Source organism: Sitophilus oryzae, unplaced genomic scaffold (assembly GCF_002938485.1).
Source record: "Sitophilus oryzae breed Bouriz unplaced genomic scaffold, Soryzae_2.0 scaffold_1502_pilon_pilon, whole genome shotgun sequence".
Lineage (NCBI taxonomy): Eukaryota > Metazoa > Arthropoda > Insecta > Coleoptera > Curculionidae > Sitophilus > Sitophilus oryzae.
In genome coordinates this window covers 425,447-445,317 of record NW_022146173.1, presented here as the reverse complement: position 1 = coordinate 445,317, position 19,871 = coordinate 425,447, and the positions used below count along the sequence as shown (strand labels likewise).

Below are 19,871 nucleotides of genomic sequence, written 5' to 3'. Positions count from 1 at the left end.
TCTTGTATGCAACACACTGTCTTTTATTTATAAAATTAAACGAAAATAATAATAAATTTGAATAAAGAATATTTGGCGATATAATTCCGGAAAAAGCCGAACCGCTCCGAAATTTTCAAGAGTTTTGTGTTGCGACCGTTGCAAGAATAGCGCCAAATAGTATTTACATTGTCCTTATGGGCACTTTCCAATCTAAATTTGTTTCATTTATCTATGTTTTATGGGGGTACATAAAATCTAAAATTTACGGCCATGAAGAAATTCAAAACTTGGAGCAGTTAAGGCAGAAAATATTTAATGCCTTTGACACTGTCACCCCTGACATGTTATCCAATGTGAGGAGGGGATTTTATGATCGTTTGGATTATTGTTTAATGCAAGAGGGAGGCATTTTTGAACAATTTTTGTAATTTTTTAAATTTCATTATCCTGTTTTTTTACCGTTTACCCATTACCTACCTTGACGAACATGGGAAAACAAAGGTCCTTTTCAGGACCACAAATATTTTGATTGAGAAATTTGTTACTTTTATTTTTCTTTGGATTAAAAAAATAAAACTTGTTAATATAATACCAATTTAAAATTGTTTTAGTAGTTTTATTACACACTATGATATAAAATTTATTATTATTATAATGTACATTATTAATACTATTATTCATTCGAAATGGCATTAAGGCCCAATTGCACCAATGATTTAAATTTTTCTTAAAGATAAGTAGAGCTTAGAATGAGCTGTATTTATATTTACTTTAATATTCACCTTAAATGAGGGAATTTGATTGATACAATTTTTGAATTTGAATTGTTTTTAATACTAACAATTTTAGTTCAATTTTTAATAAAATTTATTTAATATTAATTGAAATCGAAGAGATTTGAAACCTCTTTTAGCGATTTATAACATTCTCAAATGAATTACAGGTGCCCTTATTTTCTATGAAAACCACACAGCTTTTTTCATAGTCGCTGCAGTTGCAATACCTATAAAAACATAAATAAATGAATAGGGACACTCTTTATTCTCTTAGTTTCATGGTAATTACGATTTTAAAGAAAAAGTCACAGTTATAACTCGACTTAAGCTAAGAAGACCTTAAATATCGCGGTGCAATTGGCGATACATTAATGTCAAAACTAATTTTTAAGGTGTGTAATATCAATATTCTTAGGAAATCTAACCAGAAAGTATGCATGTGGCTTAATATAAATAAAAGAACTGAATACTTTACTTGCCTATGAAAAGATAATTCGGGGGCCTTTATATTAGAACTTTCACACACTAAACACTTTCTAGCCAACTCCACATATGATATGTCATTCTATTCAGAGTGTTATTTTCTATTGAATAAAGTAAAAAAATATTGAGGGTGTCATTTAAAAGTCAAAAGTTGTAGTCATTTCTGGTGAACCAGGAACTGACCAAAAACAATTAAATACGTCAATCAAACCTAATTTATGTCATATACTAACATACCAAATCTCGTTTTTTTATCCGAAAAAATAAAAAAGTTATAGGGGTGAGCCACTTTTGGGACGCACCCGGTATACTTACTTGGCTGGTACTAAAATATAAGTTTTTTTTTTAATTTTGTAGGCAACAAAGTAGCCATGACTCTCGCCGCAGCCAACCTAGTACCGGACGGAAAGCTGTACATATGGGACATCGAAAGGGACGATTTGATATTCTACGATTTTCGAAAATACGAAGATCTTGAAAAATCGACAATGGATAAATATTTTGAAACTGAAGGGGAAAAAGACGCGAAGAAAGAGGACAACGATTCGTCTACCGATTTCGATGAAGTTTGTAAAAACCGAATTCCCTTGTCACTTCATTGGTGCGAAGATGACTCCAGGTTGCTTGTGTGTAACGCGAAGAAAATTAAAGTTCCTGGCACTAAAAAGAATCAGTCTACAAGAAAAAGAAGTATGTTTTCAAGTGGAAATTTTAATAAACTCAAAATTTATATCCTGAAGGACATTTTACAGTTGGCAATTTTACTTGCATGCAAGCAAAGTTGCAGCAACTTAATTGCGGCAAGTAAAATGACAACAACTTTTCTAGCATGTAAGTAAAATTGCCAGCTGTAAAACAGCCTTAAGTGTACCTATAAAGTTGCCAACCAACTAGTGATGGGCATTACGATTCTTTTTAATGAATCGAATCACACGATTCAATTTCTCATATTGAATCGACTATTACGATTCGTTCATTTGTCTTTTTCAACGAATCCCATGCATAATTTACGTTTCATAAAAACAAGAATCGTAACTGGCACTACCGGCGATAATTTGGTCGGACAATTACTTAAAGGACCAGAAAAAGAAATATACAGTTCTTTCATTTGTTTTTTAACACTTTATGACACTGGCGCGGCGTAATTGGATTGATTATTTTACTAATAATATTAAATTATCAAACAAATTTATATATACTATTTACTATTTATTAAAGACTTCTTAATACCAATATAATATTTTTAGAGCCATATTTTAATTCCTTTTAATAGTAATCATAATAAATTAGTATATAATACACTAAATACCGCAGATAAATACCGCATGATTGAAAAAAATGGTCTCCAGTTGGCTTGGAAATGAACATTGATGCATTCCCCATATAATTTTACATATAAAATGACAGCGATCTTCATTTTATAACCATTGCTGACGCCGTTTTTTTGTCATATTGAGCAGAAACCAACAATATTTATTTGGAGTTGCAGAAAAACACGATTTAGTCTTTTATTCCGACATTTAATGGTTTATAGTCGGTAATATTATTTTAACAAAAATATTATCGTGAAAATTAAATACCTTGCAGATACTCCCGTACCACAGATTAGGTATCCTATAAGTATACAGATAAAAATCTTGTCCCTAATTCGTGGTACGAAAATTGTTTTTTATGACGATGTGCAAACGAGTCAAATTTCCTGTGCGCAAAAATAAACTCGCGTAAAATAACAATAAACAGCGTAATAGAGAGATATCGCTAAACCGAATAGCGTGCATGGACGTTAATAAGGTCAGGTGTTATTTCCTTTACGTGAGGTGGTATTAACTCTCTTCATTTATAGTTATCGGCGTTATCGGACCGGAAAGAATTCTGATCGCGGCGCGTCCGCTATTTAAACTTAACCTAACTTTGAATTTAAAACTTTGAAATTGTTTTGTTTACTAGGTATTTTAAAACTAAAGGGCTAAAGTGCTTATTTCCAGTGCTTTATTGTTCAACGTCTGCCAGTGGGTTTAGGGCAACAAGCAACAAATTCTCTTAGAAGGGCTAAGTCGTCATCTGCTGTAAACCTAAGACTCTTTATAGGTTCTTTAGTATTGGAAGAGGTGGAATCCATATTTTGAGCCACATTTATTTAATTAAAGCTAATCCCAGCTACTTAAATATCAAATTACCTAATAAAACTAAAGCAATAATTCAAAACAATTCAAACATAACCTAAAATAAAAGATCTCGCCGGCTGGCACCGGTTGTCAAATACCCGCACATGCCTATTTAAGCAATTTTTAAACGTTATTTAGAAATAGCGCTTGGTGTAATTGATCCACGAATTACGTCAGGCGGTAACGTTATTAGCGGGTGTTGTGTTAAAAATTGACTCGCGCATATCGTAACCATGATAAAGTACGCGTAAATACTGGATGACGCTATTCGGTTTTCCGATATCTCTCTAATAACTGTGCCGGTCAGGCGCTGTGCACAATTTTAGAGGCCATAAGTGGGCGGGCTATGTGCGCAAACTAGTCACCTAACTAGTGCCCGATTCCGAAAATTGGAACCACGAAAAACAATAAAGAAAAAACAAAGATTATAATCTGTATAATCTGTGCCCATACTAAGCACAGTATAAATAAGTTTTTTCTTGTAAATAACTTTCTTATCGTTTGCATTTTATACCCATGATGTTTGTTTAGGGCTTTTGTTCAAGTGTAAATATTGGTGCCTGACTCTATGCTTATATCACCGCCGCGCCACGCCGTAGAAACAAACGATCACATTGTGATCCGATTCAATTCTCACGATTCTTTTTTACGGCTCATCGTTCAACTCTTTCCTGGCCACGATTCAATTGACCGAACCGTATTTTAAGCAATGAATCAATCTCCACGACTCTTTGAACCAACGATCGCATTGTGATCCGATTCAATTCTCACGATTCTTTTTTACGGCTCATCGTTCAACTCTTTCCTGGCCACGATTCAATTGACTGAACCGTATTTTAAGCAATGAATCAATCTCCACGACTCTTTGAACCAACGATCGCATTGTGATCCGATTCAATTCTCACGATTCTTTTTTACGGCTCATCGTTCAACTCTTTCCTGGCCACGATTCAATTGACCGAACCGTATTTTAAGCAATGAATCAATCTCCACGACTCTTTGAACCAACGATCGCATTGTGATCCGATTCAATTCTCACGATTCTTTTTTACGGCTCATCGTTCAACTCTTTCCTGGCCACGATTCAATTGACCGAACCGTATTTTAAGCAATGAATCAATCTCCACGACTCTTTGAACCAACGATCGCATTGTGATCCGATTCAATTCTCACGATTCTTTTTTACGGCTCATCGTTCAACTCTTTCCTGGCCACGATTCAATTGACCGAACCGTATTTTAAGCAATGAATCAATCTCCACGACTCTTTGAACCAACGATCGCATTGTGATCCGATTCAATTCTCACGATTCTTTTTTACGGCTCATAGTTAAAATCTTATGGATCCGTGCTGGCCACGATTCAATTGAACGAACCGTATGTAAGCAATGAATCGAATCACACGATTCATTTTTAATACTCGTTCAGATGAACGACTCGTTCAATCTTTGCCCATCTCTACAACCAACCAACCAACTCATCGCCTTCTTTCCATGACGTCACACATAAGCCGTCGGGCCTTCCTTTCTCGATGGTAATGGGTGGACCTTTGAATAAAAAGACTAAGGAATATTATTTATATATTCATGAATTGAATTTTCTTATTTGTATTTTTTAATTTTTATTAATTATATATCTAGGTGAATCTAAAACTTTAAAGGACGAAGATCAGGTTATCGTCACCATGTTTGTTCTGCCAGAAAACGGTATACAAATCCACGACTTGAAATCCGTGGAACCCGATACTAGATTATTGGGTGTTTCTATACCCTATATCGTTACTTTACAGAAATTGAGTATTGTAAGAGATGTGATGAGCGATTTTAATGGGCTGGAAGAGTGCGACAAGAACACTAAAGAGGCAGTTATCGATTTCAGCTATAATTTGAGCTTGGGTAATATGAAATTTCTTCATTAATATTTTTACCGATTTAGTAGATTCATTAGTAAACAAATTAGCACTTTGATTGATTTGTTTTGACCTAACATATACAAGTCCGAGCAAAATGTAATAGCTTAAAAGCTGACGACATATTTAGAGAACATATTTTAGGCAAGCTAGAATAACTAAAAATGTATAGTTTATTAACTGATGAACCCAGAATCCTAAGTCGGGCAGAGGGGTTGCGGGTATTTCGCTACTGCGCAACCCATGATATTTGCAAAAAAAAATTCAAAAAACACCCTTTAGGCAACTTAAAATTTGTTTATGCTATTATTTTAGCATCTATTTAACTCAGAAATAAGTATGCCAAATATACTTTAGGCATTCTAAATTTTTTATAGCGTGTTTATAAGATAATATTAAAAAATATGTGTTAATTGCCAGACGAATTCAACGGGTTTTAATACTTGCCTGACGCCAATAAAGATTTTAAATGAGCGCGATAAGAAAGTCTTATGAGTATCTATAAGCGCGAGAAAGAGAGTTTACTGAGACTCGTCGGCAGGAGACGCGGCTGACGTAACAGTATTTTGGAGTACTTAAAATTTTTATAAACACATTTTTTTTTCGGTTTCATTTCAATTATTTGCAGGCTTTTAATTCAGAGATTGCTGCAATTAAGTTACCATGTATAAATACCGTATGATCGAAAAAAAACGGCGTCCAGTTGGCTGGGAAATGAACATCAATGACATTTCCCATATAAATTTACATATAAAATGACAGCGATCTTCATTCCATAGCCATCGCTGACGCCGTTTTTTCTCGATCATACGGTATATATGTATTTATAAACTAAATATTGATGTGCATAGTGTAAATAGTTTAGAATAATTACTGCAAATAAATATTTTAGTAACTATTAATTTTAAGGATATGTACCTACTAATAAATTACAATGGATAAAAAAACAATATTTAAGTTGTGTAGTTTGTAGCAATGGGAACTGTCGAATGAATTAGACTATCGAATGGTTACTGAATGAATGATTTCAACTATCGAATGGTTTTATTCGAATAAAATCATTCATTCATTTCTATACTAAAACATATGTGACAACCTCGCCGTGCGACTAAATGGTTATCGTTGAGCCACGACTATCGAATGCTTTTGATAAATGAAATTTAGTATTTGTTTGATTTTTGTGTGCGTGAGTGCATTATTAGTTCTTCCAAATTTTTATAACTTCGCCTTACAAATACTGTGCTATTTTTGCGTTTATTAAAATATTTAAAATACTAAAATAGTAGTTTTTTTAATTGACGATTATGTGCAGGTGGTCAAAATTTTTCAGAAAATTTGTGTGATTTTCCGTAGCCCGATCTTTCAATTATTTTATTTCATATGGTATATGGTCTATTTTTTAATGGGAAATTTTGACAAGTAGCAATTTTTAAGAGAGATGAGATGAACTTATTTAGAATATTTATAGAATTAATTTTAAAAATACATATTTGTATTTTAGATGTTTTAATAATATGAATTAGTTGAACTTACCTAATAATCATATTTAAGTAATGTGGTTAAGTAAATGGTTATCGAACTCAAACCATGGGATGAGAAAATTAAATTGAAAGTTTTACACGTGCTAATTTAAAAAAAAAGTTAACGATGTTTGTATTTTGTTTATGCTAATTCTCTTACATGTAGTTTTTTGCGAAGAAATATTTCATTTATTTTTTAAAGTAAATGCCAGTAAAAGTAGATATTATTTTTATATAGTAATATAAAGTACCTAATATAAATAATTTTGACTTCTAATTTTTTATTTATATTTTCCTTCCATTACACTGCATGCTTAGAAAATTAATAAATGTTTATATTTCATGATTTTAAAGTTTATTGTTAATATAACAAATTAGTTCTGTAATTATTATTATTTAATAAACCAACGTTGCCAAAAAAATTTAAAGACTATATTATTTTAAATAGGATCTAATATAAAGAGGAGCTAACATCAACAGTCAGTGCGACCCGAAAAGAGAAATATTTTCAAGAATTGAGCAAGCGAGAAAAATCTTCGTGAGAATGAAATCATTTTTTACAAGAAGAGACCTCAGTGCGGATCTCAGAACTCGAATGGCCAGATGCTACGTCTTCTCTGTGTTACTCTATGGATGTGAGAGCTGGACACTGATTCACAGACCGAGAAGAGAATAGAAGCCTTCGAAATGTATATATACAGACGGATGCTGCGAATCTCATGGGTACAAAGGATCACCAACAATGAAGTACTCCAGCGCATGCAGAAACAAAAAGAGATACTGAACACCATCAAGGAAAGAAAAATGCAATACCTGGGTCATGTGATGAGAGGTGGTAGATACGAAATACTGCGCCTCATAATAGAGGGCAAAGTGCAAGGGAAAAGATCAGTAGGAAGACGCCAGAACTCATGGCTAAAAGATTTGAGGAGATGGTTTGAACGCTAATCTGCGGAAATCTTCCGGGCTGCAGTTTCCAGAGCCACAATTGCCATATGGATCGCCAACCTTCGGCAGGAGAGGGCGTGATAAGAAGAATATAAATAATTTTGACATCTAATTTGTTGTTTATATTTTGCTACTACGTAAAAAAATGTTTATATGAAATTATTTTAAATTTTGTTGTTAATAGGTATAACAAATTATTACTGTTATTATTTTTTATTAAACCAGTCTTTGCTTAAAAACATTAAAAATCATTTTCCTACATCCAAAATAACAAGTATTATTGCAGTGTAACAACAGAATATTAATAAAAAAAATGCAAAATATATAGACATACTATCCCTAACTAACTAAAGACAAACAATAATATTCTTTGCTAATATCAACTAATACCAATATATGGCAACAGCGCCCTTCATAATGTATTTTCTGTGTAAATACTAGCACCTCAATAAAAAAAATAATGTGTCCTTATCTTTATGACTCCGCAAAAAATCAAAGATGCCGGCTTCTTTCATAGCATTGCCACCGACTGCTGTCGGGTTTCTCGGAAAGAAACCTACGTCGCCGGGCGACAACTAAAATCCAGTTAATATTTTATTATAATCGATCCTGACGAATAAATGAATTTCATAAATGAATGAATTTTATAAATGAATGGTTTTTGCGGCTGAATTACTAGAATACAATATTTCAAGGCAGATGACGCATCTATTCGATAATTTTTATTCGAATAGTTTTCAACGAATGTTTTCTTACTAGCTATCGAATTATTCGAATGAATTGCAACTATCGAATGTTTTGATAGTATTCATTCGATAGTTCCCACTACTAGTTATTATGACGAAAATATTGTTTTTTTTTTAAACTCGACTTTGATGAAACAGATGATAGCATATTAACAGTGTAAAAGTAAAAAATAAACAGTGTAAAATATTGTTACGTCAGCCGCGTCTGCTGCCGACGAGTCTCAATAAACTATCTTTCTCGCGCTTATAGATACTCATAAGACTTTTTTGTTGCGCTCATTTTAAATCTTTATTCGCGTCAGGCAAGTATTAAAAACCGTTGAATTCGTTTGGCAATTAACAAATATTTTTTAATATTATCTAATAAACACACTGTAAAAATTTTAGAATGCCTAAAGTATATCTTGAAATCCAAAAACTGATATATTTTTTTTCAATTTTGAGTTGTTATTATAATATGAACTATGGTTGGTTCATACTTCGAGTATTACTCGTAACCTTACTTTTAACATTAACCCCATGAAATTAACCTAAAAGAACTTAAGGAAATGTCGTTCATACTTCTCTTACGTGTCTTAATAACATCGTAGTATGCGCTTGCGCATATATATTGTTATTTATTTATATGTCCACATCACTGTGATACCCTTGTGGTTGCTACCTATGAAGGTGCAATTAACCAGTACATTAAGTGTAATTACAGACTGTCTGATACTTGCGTCATGCTGCAAGAAACGTTATGTTTTCAGTTAACTTAGTATTGAGTAAATTTATAACTTTTTCTGACGATTTTGAAACATCTTGTAGAGCTGCCTAGCAAAATTTGTCTGTTACTTATTTTCTTAACTTATTTTTTATGTCGCTGTGTTTATTTATTTCTCTGAAATTATCATGTTTAGGTAATATGGATGCTGCTTTCAAATCAATCAAATTAGTGCAAAGTCAAGGGGTTTGGGCCAGTTTGGCAAGGATGTGCGTTAAAACTAGACGTTTGGACGTGGCTAGCGTTTGTTTGGGTCATATGGGTGACGCTAAAGCGGCTAGGGCTCTAAGATTAGCGATAAATGACAATACGTTGCCTCAAGAAGCCAAAGTTGCTGTGTTAGCCATACATTTGGGATTGCTGGTAAATATATTATCAAGTTGTCTATTCCTGATGATAAAAATATTGCTAAATTGAGTTAATTTATTTAGAAAATTATGATCTTTAAAGAAAATTATCTGTTATGTCTCGTCTACACAATACTGGAAGTTTTACGTGCGGTTTTATCAATTATAGCGCTGTGTTTAGTTGAAAAGAAAAAACATGGAATTTTGCTTCAAAATATTATTTATGATTTAAGTTTCATTTGTAAATACGTAAAGCTATATTTGAAGACAATATCGTTTGGTAATATCCATTAAATGTCTGTAAACATTTTTGTAAAATTACGCTATTTTGTGCAAAACTAAGTATGCAAAAATATTAAATTTCTATAAAGTCGCTGATTAAAGATACTTCAGCATAACCATTTTTTTTTGTAAATTTACTGATAATCTTTTCACTGTAGGCCCAACGACAGTTTTGTTTAGCAGGCAATTTTTATAAAAAAAAACAGCGGTTCCATTTTATCAGCAGGATGACGGGATGTCGTTACTGCCACCCTTAGATGTTTACATTTTTTTAGGACGAGGCTGAACAATTGTATTCCAAATGCGGACGATACGATCTGCTTAATAAACTGTTTCGTTGCAGAAATAAAATGGAAGACGCACATACTTTAGCCAAAACCAAAGACAGGATTAATTTAAGGAATACCGAATATTGTTGGGCTAAATCGCTAGAAAAGGCTGGCGATTTTAAAGAGGCAGCAATGAGGTAAGGTTAAGGCTGCACATGCTGCATACCCTGTTACGTTTAATAAGTGGCGCCCAACGTGGGGCGCTGGTTACTGAAAATTCCAGTAGATGGCTTTATAATGCGTCAGCTTGGCGCGAATTTTTCAAAAACCCGGTCTTTACGTAATCATTGCCTAGCAATATGATTGAAAATGTGTAATAAGCAATATCGTTGTGAATTTGAAGTAAAAAAAAAATTGGTCAAGTGCGAGTCTGACTCGCGCACGAAGGGTTCCGTACCATTCATTATATATACATTAGACACTATATTATTATAAACTTTTTTTCCGATTTAGCTGAAATTTTGAATGCGTGTATAAGTAATTTAAAAAAAAATGAAGAAACACATTATTAAAAATTGTATTAATCAATAATAAATATGTAAAAATTAAAAAAACGATTAAAAAAAAGTCGTCTTGACTAGGATTCGAACCTGCCTTACTACGGCTCCAAGGTCATAGCAGCGTAAAGTCCTAACGCCTTAACCACGCGGCCACCGAGGACTTGAAAGATTCTATGTAAAATTCTTACTTAAAAGATAATGTTTAGTGAAAGTACTTTTTTATTTATAAACATTTATTTAATTCTGTTTTTAGTATTTGTTCTTATAGCGGCAACATAGATACATTATCTGTAAAAATTTCAACTGTCTAGCTATAACGGTTCATAAGATAGACCTTTGTGACAGACGGACGGACGGACAGTGAAGTCTTAGTAATAGGGTTCCCGTTTTTACCTTATGGGTACGGAACCCTAAAAATATTATCTACGCACTTTTTTAACTTAAAAAAATATAAGTTAATTAAAGCAGAAGATTTTAGAAAAAAATGAGTTTTTAATTTTTTTCATATTGTTCCACTACTTCAAAAAATTCTAAAAAATTCCTGATAGAGCGAGAGCTGGTTACATAAAAAACCTTATCATCGTTACATGGCTAATTTTTTGTGTGAAGTATCCTTTTGTGTAGCCATTGTGAAATAGTCATGTCTGCCAGCGCGATCCCGGGGCTTAAAGCGGGGGTGGCCAATCGAAAGGGTGAAATTTTGACACTAAAAATATTATAAGGTACACGAGTTATAATTGCCAAATAGCTTTTATTTATTATTAGGAAACGTGTAAAATTGTTGACAGACATTTTTCTCGTGGCTGAAATGCCGGCAGACAACGCGAAAGAAGCATAGAATTTTGATAAAAGAAAATCATCGCATACATGCATGTCGGTTGGTGGAATGTCATGTTTATTGTTAATTAATTTAAAAAGCCGTATGCAAAAGGGCAGACAAAAAAATCGTTATTGAAAGAATAAAAAAAATATATTTATAATATAATCGTATATTATATGATTTATCTATACTTAAATGGATGAGGCGGCCAGCGTTCCCTGAATAAAGCGCTAGAGTAATATCGCGCTTTTGATAACTGTCTGCAGCTGATTGAGCCACGATCTTTTTGTTTGCCCTTTTGCATACGGCTTTTAAAATAAATAAATATGACATTTCACCAATCAGCATGCAAATATGCCATAATTTTTTTCATTCTTCAAATTTCATTTTTTAATAATTTTTAAAATTTTATGCCTCTTTCGAGTTGTCTGTCGGCATTTTAGCGACTAGAAAAATGTCTGCCAACAATTTTCCACGTTTCTTAATAATAAATAAAAGCTATTTTCGCAATTATAACTCCTATATCTTAAATATTTTTAGTTTCAAAATTTCACCCTTTCGATTGGCCGCCCCCGCTTTAAGCCCCGGGATCGCGCTGGCAGACATGACTATTTCATAATGGCTACACGAATGGATACATCACACAAAAAATTAGCCATGTAACGATGATAAGGTTTTTTATGTAGCCAGCTCTTAGACTATGAGTGTAAAGGAGTATAAAAGACATTTTCTGACGATTTTTAGTGAGTGACATATTTCACAAAGGTTAAAAAAATTAAGATTTTAATTTCCCTTCCTCTACTAAAAATCGGCTTTTCGTTTAACAATCATGATCATATTATTTTTTCATATCTTAGACTTCTAAGAGTTATAAAAAAATCATCATTAATTAATTTTGAATTTTACTATAAAAATAAAATTGAAAAAGCAGTTTTTTTTTGAAAATTTCGAAACCCGTTTTAGTTAAAGAGCTAAAAAATTAGGTAAATTATTTTGATTCGACACCAAATCGATCCCCTGAGTGCGAGCCCAAAAAGCCGCGGGGGCAGATTTCCTATATTAATCCGGCTATACCTTTTAACCAATAAAATTAATATCGTATCGTCGGACAACGGATGCATGAAAATCTAGCTTTAGGAAGCTTTGCTTTAACTTGCCATTTTGTGGTTCCTAATTTTGTATGGATTAGAATAAAGCCTACTTATTATTATCGTATTATTTGTCTTAGTTTATATAACACCTTTATAAAGCTTTATTTTAGATATGAGAAAGCCGGTACACATCGGTATGACATTCCGAGGATGCTTAGCGACCATCCTCAACAGCTACAATCGTACATGTCAAAAAGTAAAGACAAGTAAGCGTAATAACTCCTTTTTCTGATAATTTATCACTAATTTAACCCTATTTTAAGGGAAATGTTAAAATGGTGGGGCCAATTCGTCGAGTCCCAAGGTGACATGAATGCCGCGTTGAAAATATATGCCAACGTTGGCGACGTGTACTCCCAAGTCCGAGTTTATTGTTTCCTAGGAGATGAAACTAAAGCTGTCGAACTAGCCAAGGCCAATTCGGACAAGGCTGCTTTCTATCATATGGCTAGGTTCTACGAGACGCTGGGCAACGCAGAAGACGCTGTAAATTTCTATACCAAGGCTACCGCGTACGCCAATGCGGTGAGGTTAGCAAAGGAGAACCATCTGTCTAAGGAGTTATGGAATTTAGGTTTGTTGGTGCAATAATAATCTTTTTATTTTGATAAATTTGAATTTTTCTGAGTGTTGTATCCAAAGATATTTAAACTCGAGAGCTACAATGATCCATTCATGAAACGCTCTAAAACTTCATCACACATTGGTTTGCGAAGATCAACGAGTGCGAGAGAGAATGGATAAAAAAGGAAATAGGGTATCTGCGCGATGGCAACAATGTAGGTGTGTAGAAAGATTAGACGTTTGAGGTTTAAGGCCATTAATTTCCAGTGGCGTGCCGATCGATCGACAGTATTTTAAGGAAATTAAAATAATTGTTTAATAAATTAAAAAAAATAGTCGTATTGTAAAAAAAAATAAGTTGAGGGAGGATAGTGAAATAAATAAAAACCGGCATAATTTTTTTATTACAAGATGGCTTTTCACATAAGAATAACGGTTAAAAAAATCAATAAGTGTTTTTTTACTTTATTTTATTAAAAAATATATCAAATTTTAGGTGTACCTATTAGAAATGCAGTTTCAATATCTTGTTCTAAACCTTGTTTGTCTCCGGCGAATGAGACTCCCTCTATTAGCAATAACAAAATAAAATAATTATTTTAACCTAGTAACACAATATTTTACCAAAAACTAATATTTGTAGAGTTCACATATTTGTGATAAAATCTTTATTATTATATTTATATTTATTATATACTAAGGGTCGGCAATTCTGGTCTTGGGTCAAGAACGGTAAACTAATAGGATTGCTCATCCTCATAAGACGTACGTTCGCCTCTTCCAGCGCTTCAGCTGACAGTTGTGACGTCATTGTAGTCCTTGTCAAAGCCTTCGTGGCCTTGTCATGATAGTGTGTATTATTAGTTGCCTATGGTAAACTTATAAAAATAACAGCTGAGAAATTTTTAGTTAATTATTTTGTCAATTTTAAATGTGAAAAAGGTGTCTTTAAAGTTTTTAGAGCTATAGAGTGTATAAATACGTTCATTTTGTGTTGTGGATTGTGACAAAGTGCATACTAAGTGCCAACGATTTTGTTTATTAATTATTTTAAAGCAAAATATGGAAGTACTCTAAAAAGAATGCTTGCAAAAGGTGATGCTTGGACCTGCTGTTCTTAAAAATGCATTATCCGAGTATTTTATACGATTTATACAGTTAATTTTCTTTACTGCATACATATAAGGTGTTTAAATAAATAAACTAAAAAATGAACGTTTTGCATTCGGTAACCAATAATGCACGTCTGTGTATTATTGGTTGCCGGATAAGGACTAATAACCATGACAAGGGCTACAATGACGTCACAAAGCGAGTAGTTTTCGCATGCACCTGGCGGACACTTTTGGCTGAATGAGCAGTCCTATTAGGTTAACTGTTCTTGGTCTTGGGTGCCGGTTTTCATGGGTTCGAAGAGTACGGTCAACACGCTTAGTAAAATAAAATGTACTGAATAAAGACAGAAGGCGAGTATTTTCCCAAGCGCATGGAATCTAGCGTCACATTAAGTAGTTATGTAATAAGTACTTCGTATTTTTGCTCACTCCGACTTACTAGATTGCCATAACGACTCACTTCTATACATGTAAACGCCGACCTAAAGGTTCGCTTGCCAGTGGGGTATATGCATTTTACAACTACAATAAAAAACAATGAATAAAATTCAAAATGTGCCTTATAATTTTTATTAGTTCACAATAATTGTTCACAAATGAGGGAATAAGAAATAAGAAAATTCAACATTTATTTATCGTAACTTCGATTTTAGGGATGTTCCAAACACAGTGAATCAGAACTCAAAATATATGTTTATTATACGTGTATATCTTTACAAAATTATTTAATATTATAATACAGTCATCAGAAAATTCTAGCGATAATTTTACAAAATCGTTTAGTAAACGGTTTTCGCTTAGTTTTAAAAAATATTTAGTTTTTTTTCTCTTGTTTGCAAAGGTAAATTCATATTGTTTATAAATAATAAAAAGTGCATGTGCAAATAATTTCAATACAATAAAATGTAAAAATACAACAAAATGTAAGAAAGTCATAAAATTCATGTAATAAGTACATTCATTTTATTGTATATGTCAAAAGATGTCCTTTTACATTATAGAAACCAAAATTTAAAACAAAAATGGTATAAAATTGTAACGGCAACAAAAAAAGTAAGGCCGGAAAATTCTATTTTTGGTACACCCCAATAAAATTTTCACAAAAGGCAGGTAATGGTACTCAAACCCAAGTAGGTACCTAGATTATATTTATTCTTATAAGAAAGTACGGTTTTTCGGAAATAGATATTCGTAATTTTATAAATTACAGGCGGTTTATAGAACTTAAATTTAATTTTTAACATTCAATACCCTTTCTTAAAAGCGAAACAGAAATTGTTATTAACTTACTTGTAATTAGTACGTACCGCGTGTACCTTTTTCCTACAAGCAATTTAATTAATAAATATATAATTTAAAAAACAAACCTAAAAATAAATATAATTTGCTATTTTTTATGTCGGGGTACGCCTCTGATCTACAGAGAAAAGAGTATAATAATATACCTAACCCTACTTATTTTTATTTACCGGTGAAAAGTTAAATTTGGATTTAAATGATACTCTCTCTTGTACACAATACATGAATGCACCATATGTCCACAGAAGTCCACAAAGTAATGCAAAAATACTATAATACTGCAAATAAAAAATACGGAGCTTGAACGGCGGAATAGCAACCTCGCAACGGCAGAATCTAGGAATTTTCATTCATCCTCGAAATCCGTTGTACATATGGTTGTACTACGCCTACATATTTCTAAAACTGACGTTGCCAAACTGCTTTTTATTATTAAAAGAAACACGACCATGATATTTTTATCTATACTCACTGATTAATCACGATCCTGCTCAAACCACTCAACGTAAGAAGCTCAATTTTGGCATACAGGTTGATTCTAGGGTGTAGAGGTTCGATAAGAAGGGATTTTTCGAAATTCCAGTTCCAAGGGGGCGAAACCACCCCTCAAATATTACAATATTTTTTATTTATAAAACGGTCAAGTTTCCGAAAAAACGCTTAAACACGTAATTTTATTTTGTTGTTTTACATATTTTACAAGATTTTTTTAAAAATGTATACAGGATGTTTCGAAAAATCTGGTCATTGATTAATCACGATCCTGCTTAAGGCGCTTGACGTAAAAAGCTGATTTTTGTAAAACGGATTGACTGTGGGGTGCAGAGGTTCGATAAGGAGGGGTTTCTCGAATCTCAAAATCCAAGAGGGTGAAAACGCCCCTCAAATATTACAATATTTGTTATTTAAAAAACGGTTAGTCTTTCGGGAAAACGCTTGGACACGCATAATTTATTTTGTTTTTTTAACATATTTCGAAATTTTTTAAAAAATCATACAGGGTGTTTCAAAAAGGTGGGTAATTGATTAACCACGATTCTGCTTAGACTGCTTGACGTAAAAAGCTGATTTTTGGCAAACGGATTTTTCGAAAGTAAAATTCCAACGAGATGAAACTACCCCTCAAATATTACCAAGTTATATAAAAATATCGCCTTATTGTTTTTTCTCATGCTGACATAAATGTGAGAAAATTTTATCCAGTTTGTATGTTAATGGAAAATCTTGCTTTGCTTTATCATCACCATTACAAATGATTAATTCGACACGGACGAAGTCGCGGGTACACGCTAGTTCCATTATAAAATTTAAAATAGTTAATCAGTTAAGCATTAAATGAAAAAACGACGTTAGCAAATTAATGTACTTGATATATTATAGAAATATAACGAAATTATTTATTACTTCATAATTGGTTATGGTATTTGATCGAATACTAATACCAATATACATGTAAATCTGGGAAATGTTTTCGGTGTAAGAGAGACGGGAAAATAAGGATAGAATGGCCGATGAAGGAAAAAGTTAAACAATTGTATCTCTTGAGATTAAATATCTTTGGTTTAGACGAACTTTTAACAAAAACCATTTCTTCTAGGCCTGGTAGTAAGCAATCGAGAAAAAATCGAAATAGCCAAATACTTCGAGGAGCAAAATAACTTGGAAAATGCGGTTATTCTGTATCACAGGGGCGGAATGTTGCATAAAGCGCTAGATTTGAGTTTTAAAACGCGTCAGTTCGATATCCTGCAAGAAATTGCTACTCAGTTGGACGCTGATTCGGATCCAGCTATTATAGAAAAATGCGTACAGTATTTTGTCAGCAACGAACAGTTTGATAAAGCTGTGGATCTACTAGCTATAGCTAAAAAGGTAAGGTAAACATATAGGGAATCATTTCATATAGGCTTGGTGCGTTCTCCGCCGGTGCTGCCATCATCGCAGAATATCGTAAATAATCGATATATACAAATACACAGGTTTAAATAGCGAGTATACGAAAAATTTATTATTTAATTATTCTAAAAGTGCTGGGAAGTATAATTTGTAAAAATTCTAAAAATAAAAATAAAAAAGTAAATATTTTGATATCTTTAGAAGGCCTACGGTAGCGTAAAAAAAGTATACCATTAATATTGCAAATTATATTTTATCTTCTCACAGTATACGTCTATTTAATTTTTTTATAATGTAACGAGCACTTTGTTGACTCACTTATTTCGTCGAACTGCTTGAATCCATATTTGCTTTTGATCAAATCGGTGTGAGAAACTATGAAGCTATAAAAGATTGTTTCGGGAGAGTTGAATATCCGGGAAAGTTGAGTTATTGAACGTTGTAGCCCTAATTACGCTCTCCTTTACGCTTTAACATTTTTTCGGCAATTTTATTATGTAACATTTGAAATGGTCACAACACATTATAAACATATAAACAGTTTTTATTTACATCAACGAAACTCACCTCCCTAACTGCACCTAAGGGACGTAAAGGGCTATTTAAATCGCTTTCCCGTTCAAAATATTCTATCGATCGGGTATTTCGCGTACAATCAATAAACAAAAAAACTTACACCAGAGACTAACCAACGCAATAAAAATACACCTACGGCGTATTTTGATCGCTGTTACCGGCAGCTCTAAATAAATAGAAAAAAACAGCTTTAAAAAATATATAAAAAAATTCTATAGTCTGTCCAACAACAAGATCCTTGACAGTGATAGATGTGTCTGTCATTTTAATTTCAAAGTAGTTTATTTCGTTTTAAAAAGAAATAAGTTGGTATATATAGCATAGCATATGTATAGCAGAAAATAGTATATTTAAAATTTGAGTGATTACTTCAAATTATTGTGAAAAAAAACTGTATAAAACTGAAAAAACCTAATCAAGTTATTTTATTAAAAAAATTTAGTATGTGTTAATACAAAACAAGCAAGGGCGTATTTTAAACAAAACACCACATACCAAAAAAATATATAAAAAAGATTTCTTACTTTCAAGCTCAAGCAAGCAACTTCTTGCATTTATTATTTCATTTATCAATATAACTTATATACGTATTGCAAAGGAATAAATAAAACAAAATATTTTATTAATAATAATACTTACTGATTTTTATACCTTAAAAGTTGGTTAATTAACTTTAATCTTAATTTTATTAAACCAGTACCTTTTGACATTATCTCTCTGCAGTACTAAAATGTATTATTTATCTATCATGTGATGTTATTTTACAGATACTCCAGTTTTTGATATAATATACGAGATGGTATACAAACTTAATTTTAGCTAATACAACTCTCTGGCGGTCTCTGGGCATGGAATATTAACTGTAAACTATGGTTTGGGGTCAACACTTAATTTTCCCTCCAGTTTTCATCGACTTAATTTAAAAAAACACGGGACACATGTAATAACACACTCCAAAATGCAGAATGCAAAATATTTATCATTTCTATTTGACATAATTTGACATAAAATTATTACCTAGAATTTGGGAAGAGTTTGTCAACTCTCAAAAATCATAAGTCGAGTTCATACGCATCGGCGTCCGTTTGTCGTTCATCGTTCCTTTAAACCAATAATATTGAAATATGATCTGTCGTTTTTGAAATAAACCGATAAAACTGATTAAAAAGAACAAGAGACGACGCATGACGGATATATATATATATATATATATATATTTATAAACCCATCCATAGTTGACTCAAAAAAAAAAAACTTTTTTAGTGAAATAAATGGCAAAAAAGCAGAGTATATCTCGGGAATCGATCCAATGACCCGTCATTCCCGAAGCGACAGCCTCAACCACGGAGCTATACGCTGCTTTGGTAACCAAGCTATATTGAAGCATTACTTTGTTCTGCCGTTCCAATACGCATGCGCCGGAACTGTGGGTTGGAGGTTATTATTCTCTTTTCGAAAGATTTTTTCATGTTAAAAGTCATATGTGGAGTTCTACTACGAAAATCAGCTACAGTAATTTCTCTCATGTTGTCGACAATTACACTATTGACATTGACACTAAAGTCTATAAACCTGTCTAAATGAAATTTTGGCAAAAATGTTTAAATTTTTTGTATAATTTAAGATACCAAGCAGCTCTTCATTTTACTTTATAGAGCAAATGATTGTAACGGATATCTTATTTAGATTAAAGCTGCAAAA

At 32.5% G+C, this 19,871-nt stretch overlaps 1 protein-coding gene across 2 annotated transcripts in view; it reads left to right on the top strand.

The window, feature by feature from the left end:
- LOC115878200 (intraflagellar transport protein 140 homolog) overlaps window positions 1-19,871 on the top strand; it is a 109,924-nt gene that overhangs the window by 79,480 nt on the left and 10,573 nt on the right. For both annotated transcript variants that reach the window (XM_030894613.1, XM_030894612.1), the window contains exons 9-15: window positions 1,599-1,931; window positions 5,046-5,300; window positions 9,428-9,654; window positions 10,196-10,386; window positions 12,831-12,926; window positions 12,984-13,294; window positions 17,296-17,570. In XM_030894613.1, coding sequence (XP_030750473.1) covers window positions 1,599-1,931; window positions 5,046-5,300; window positions 9,428-9,654; window positions 10,196-10,386; window positions 12,831-12,926; window positions 12,984-13,294; window positions 17,296-17,570 — 1,688 coding nt within the window. The remainder of the gene's footprint in view (window positions 1-1,598; window positions 1,932-5,045; window positions 5,301-9,427; window positions 9,655-10,195; window positions 10,387-12,830; window positions 12,927-12,983; window positions 13,295-17,295; window positions 17,571-19,871) is intronic.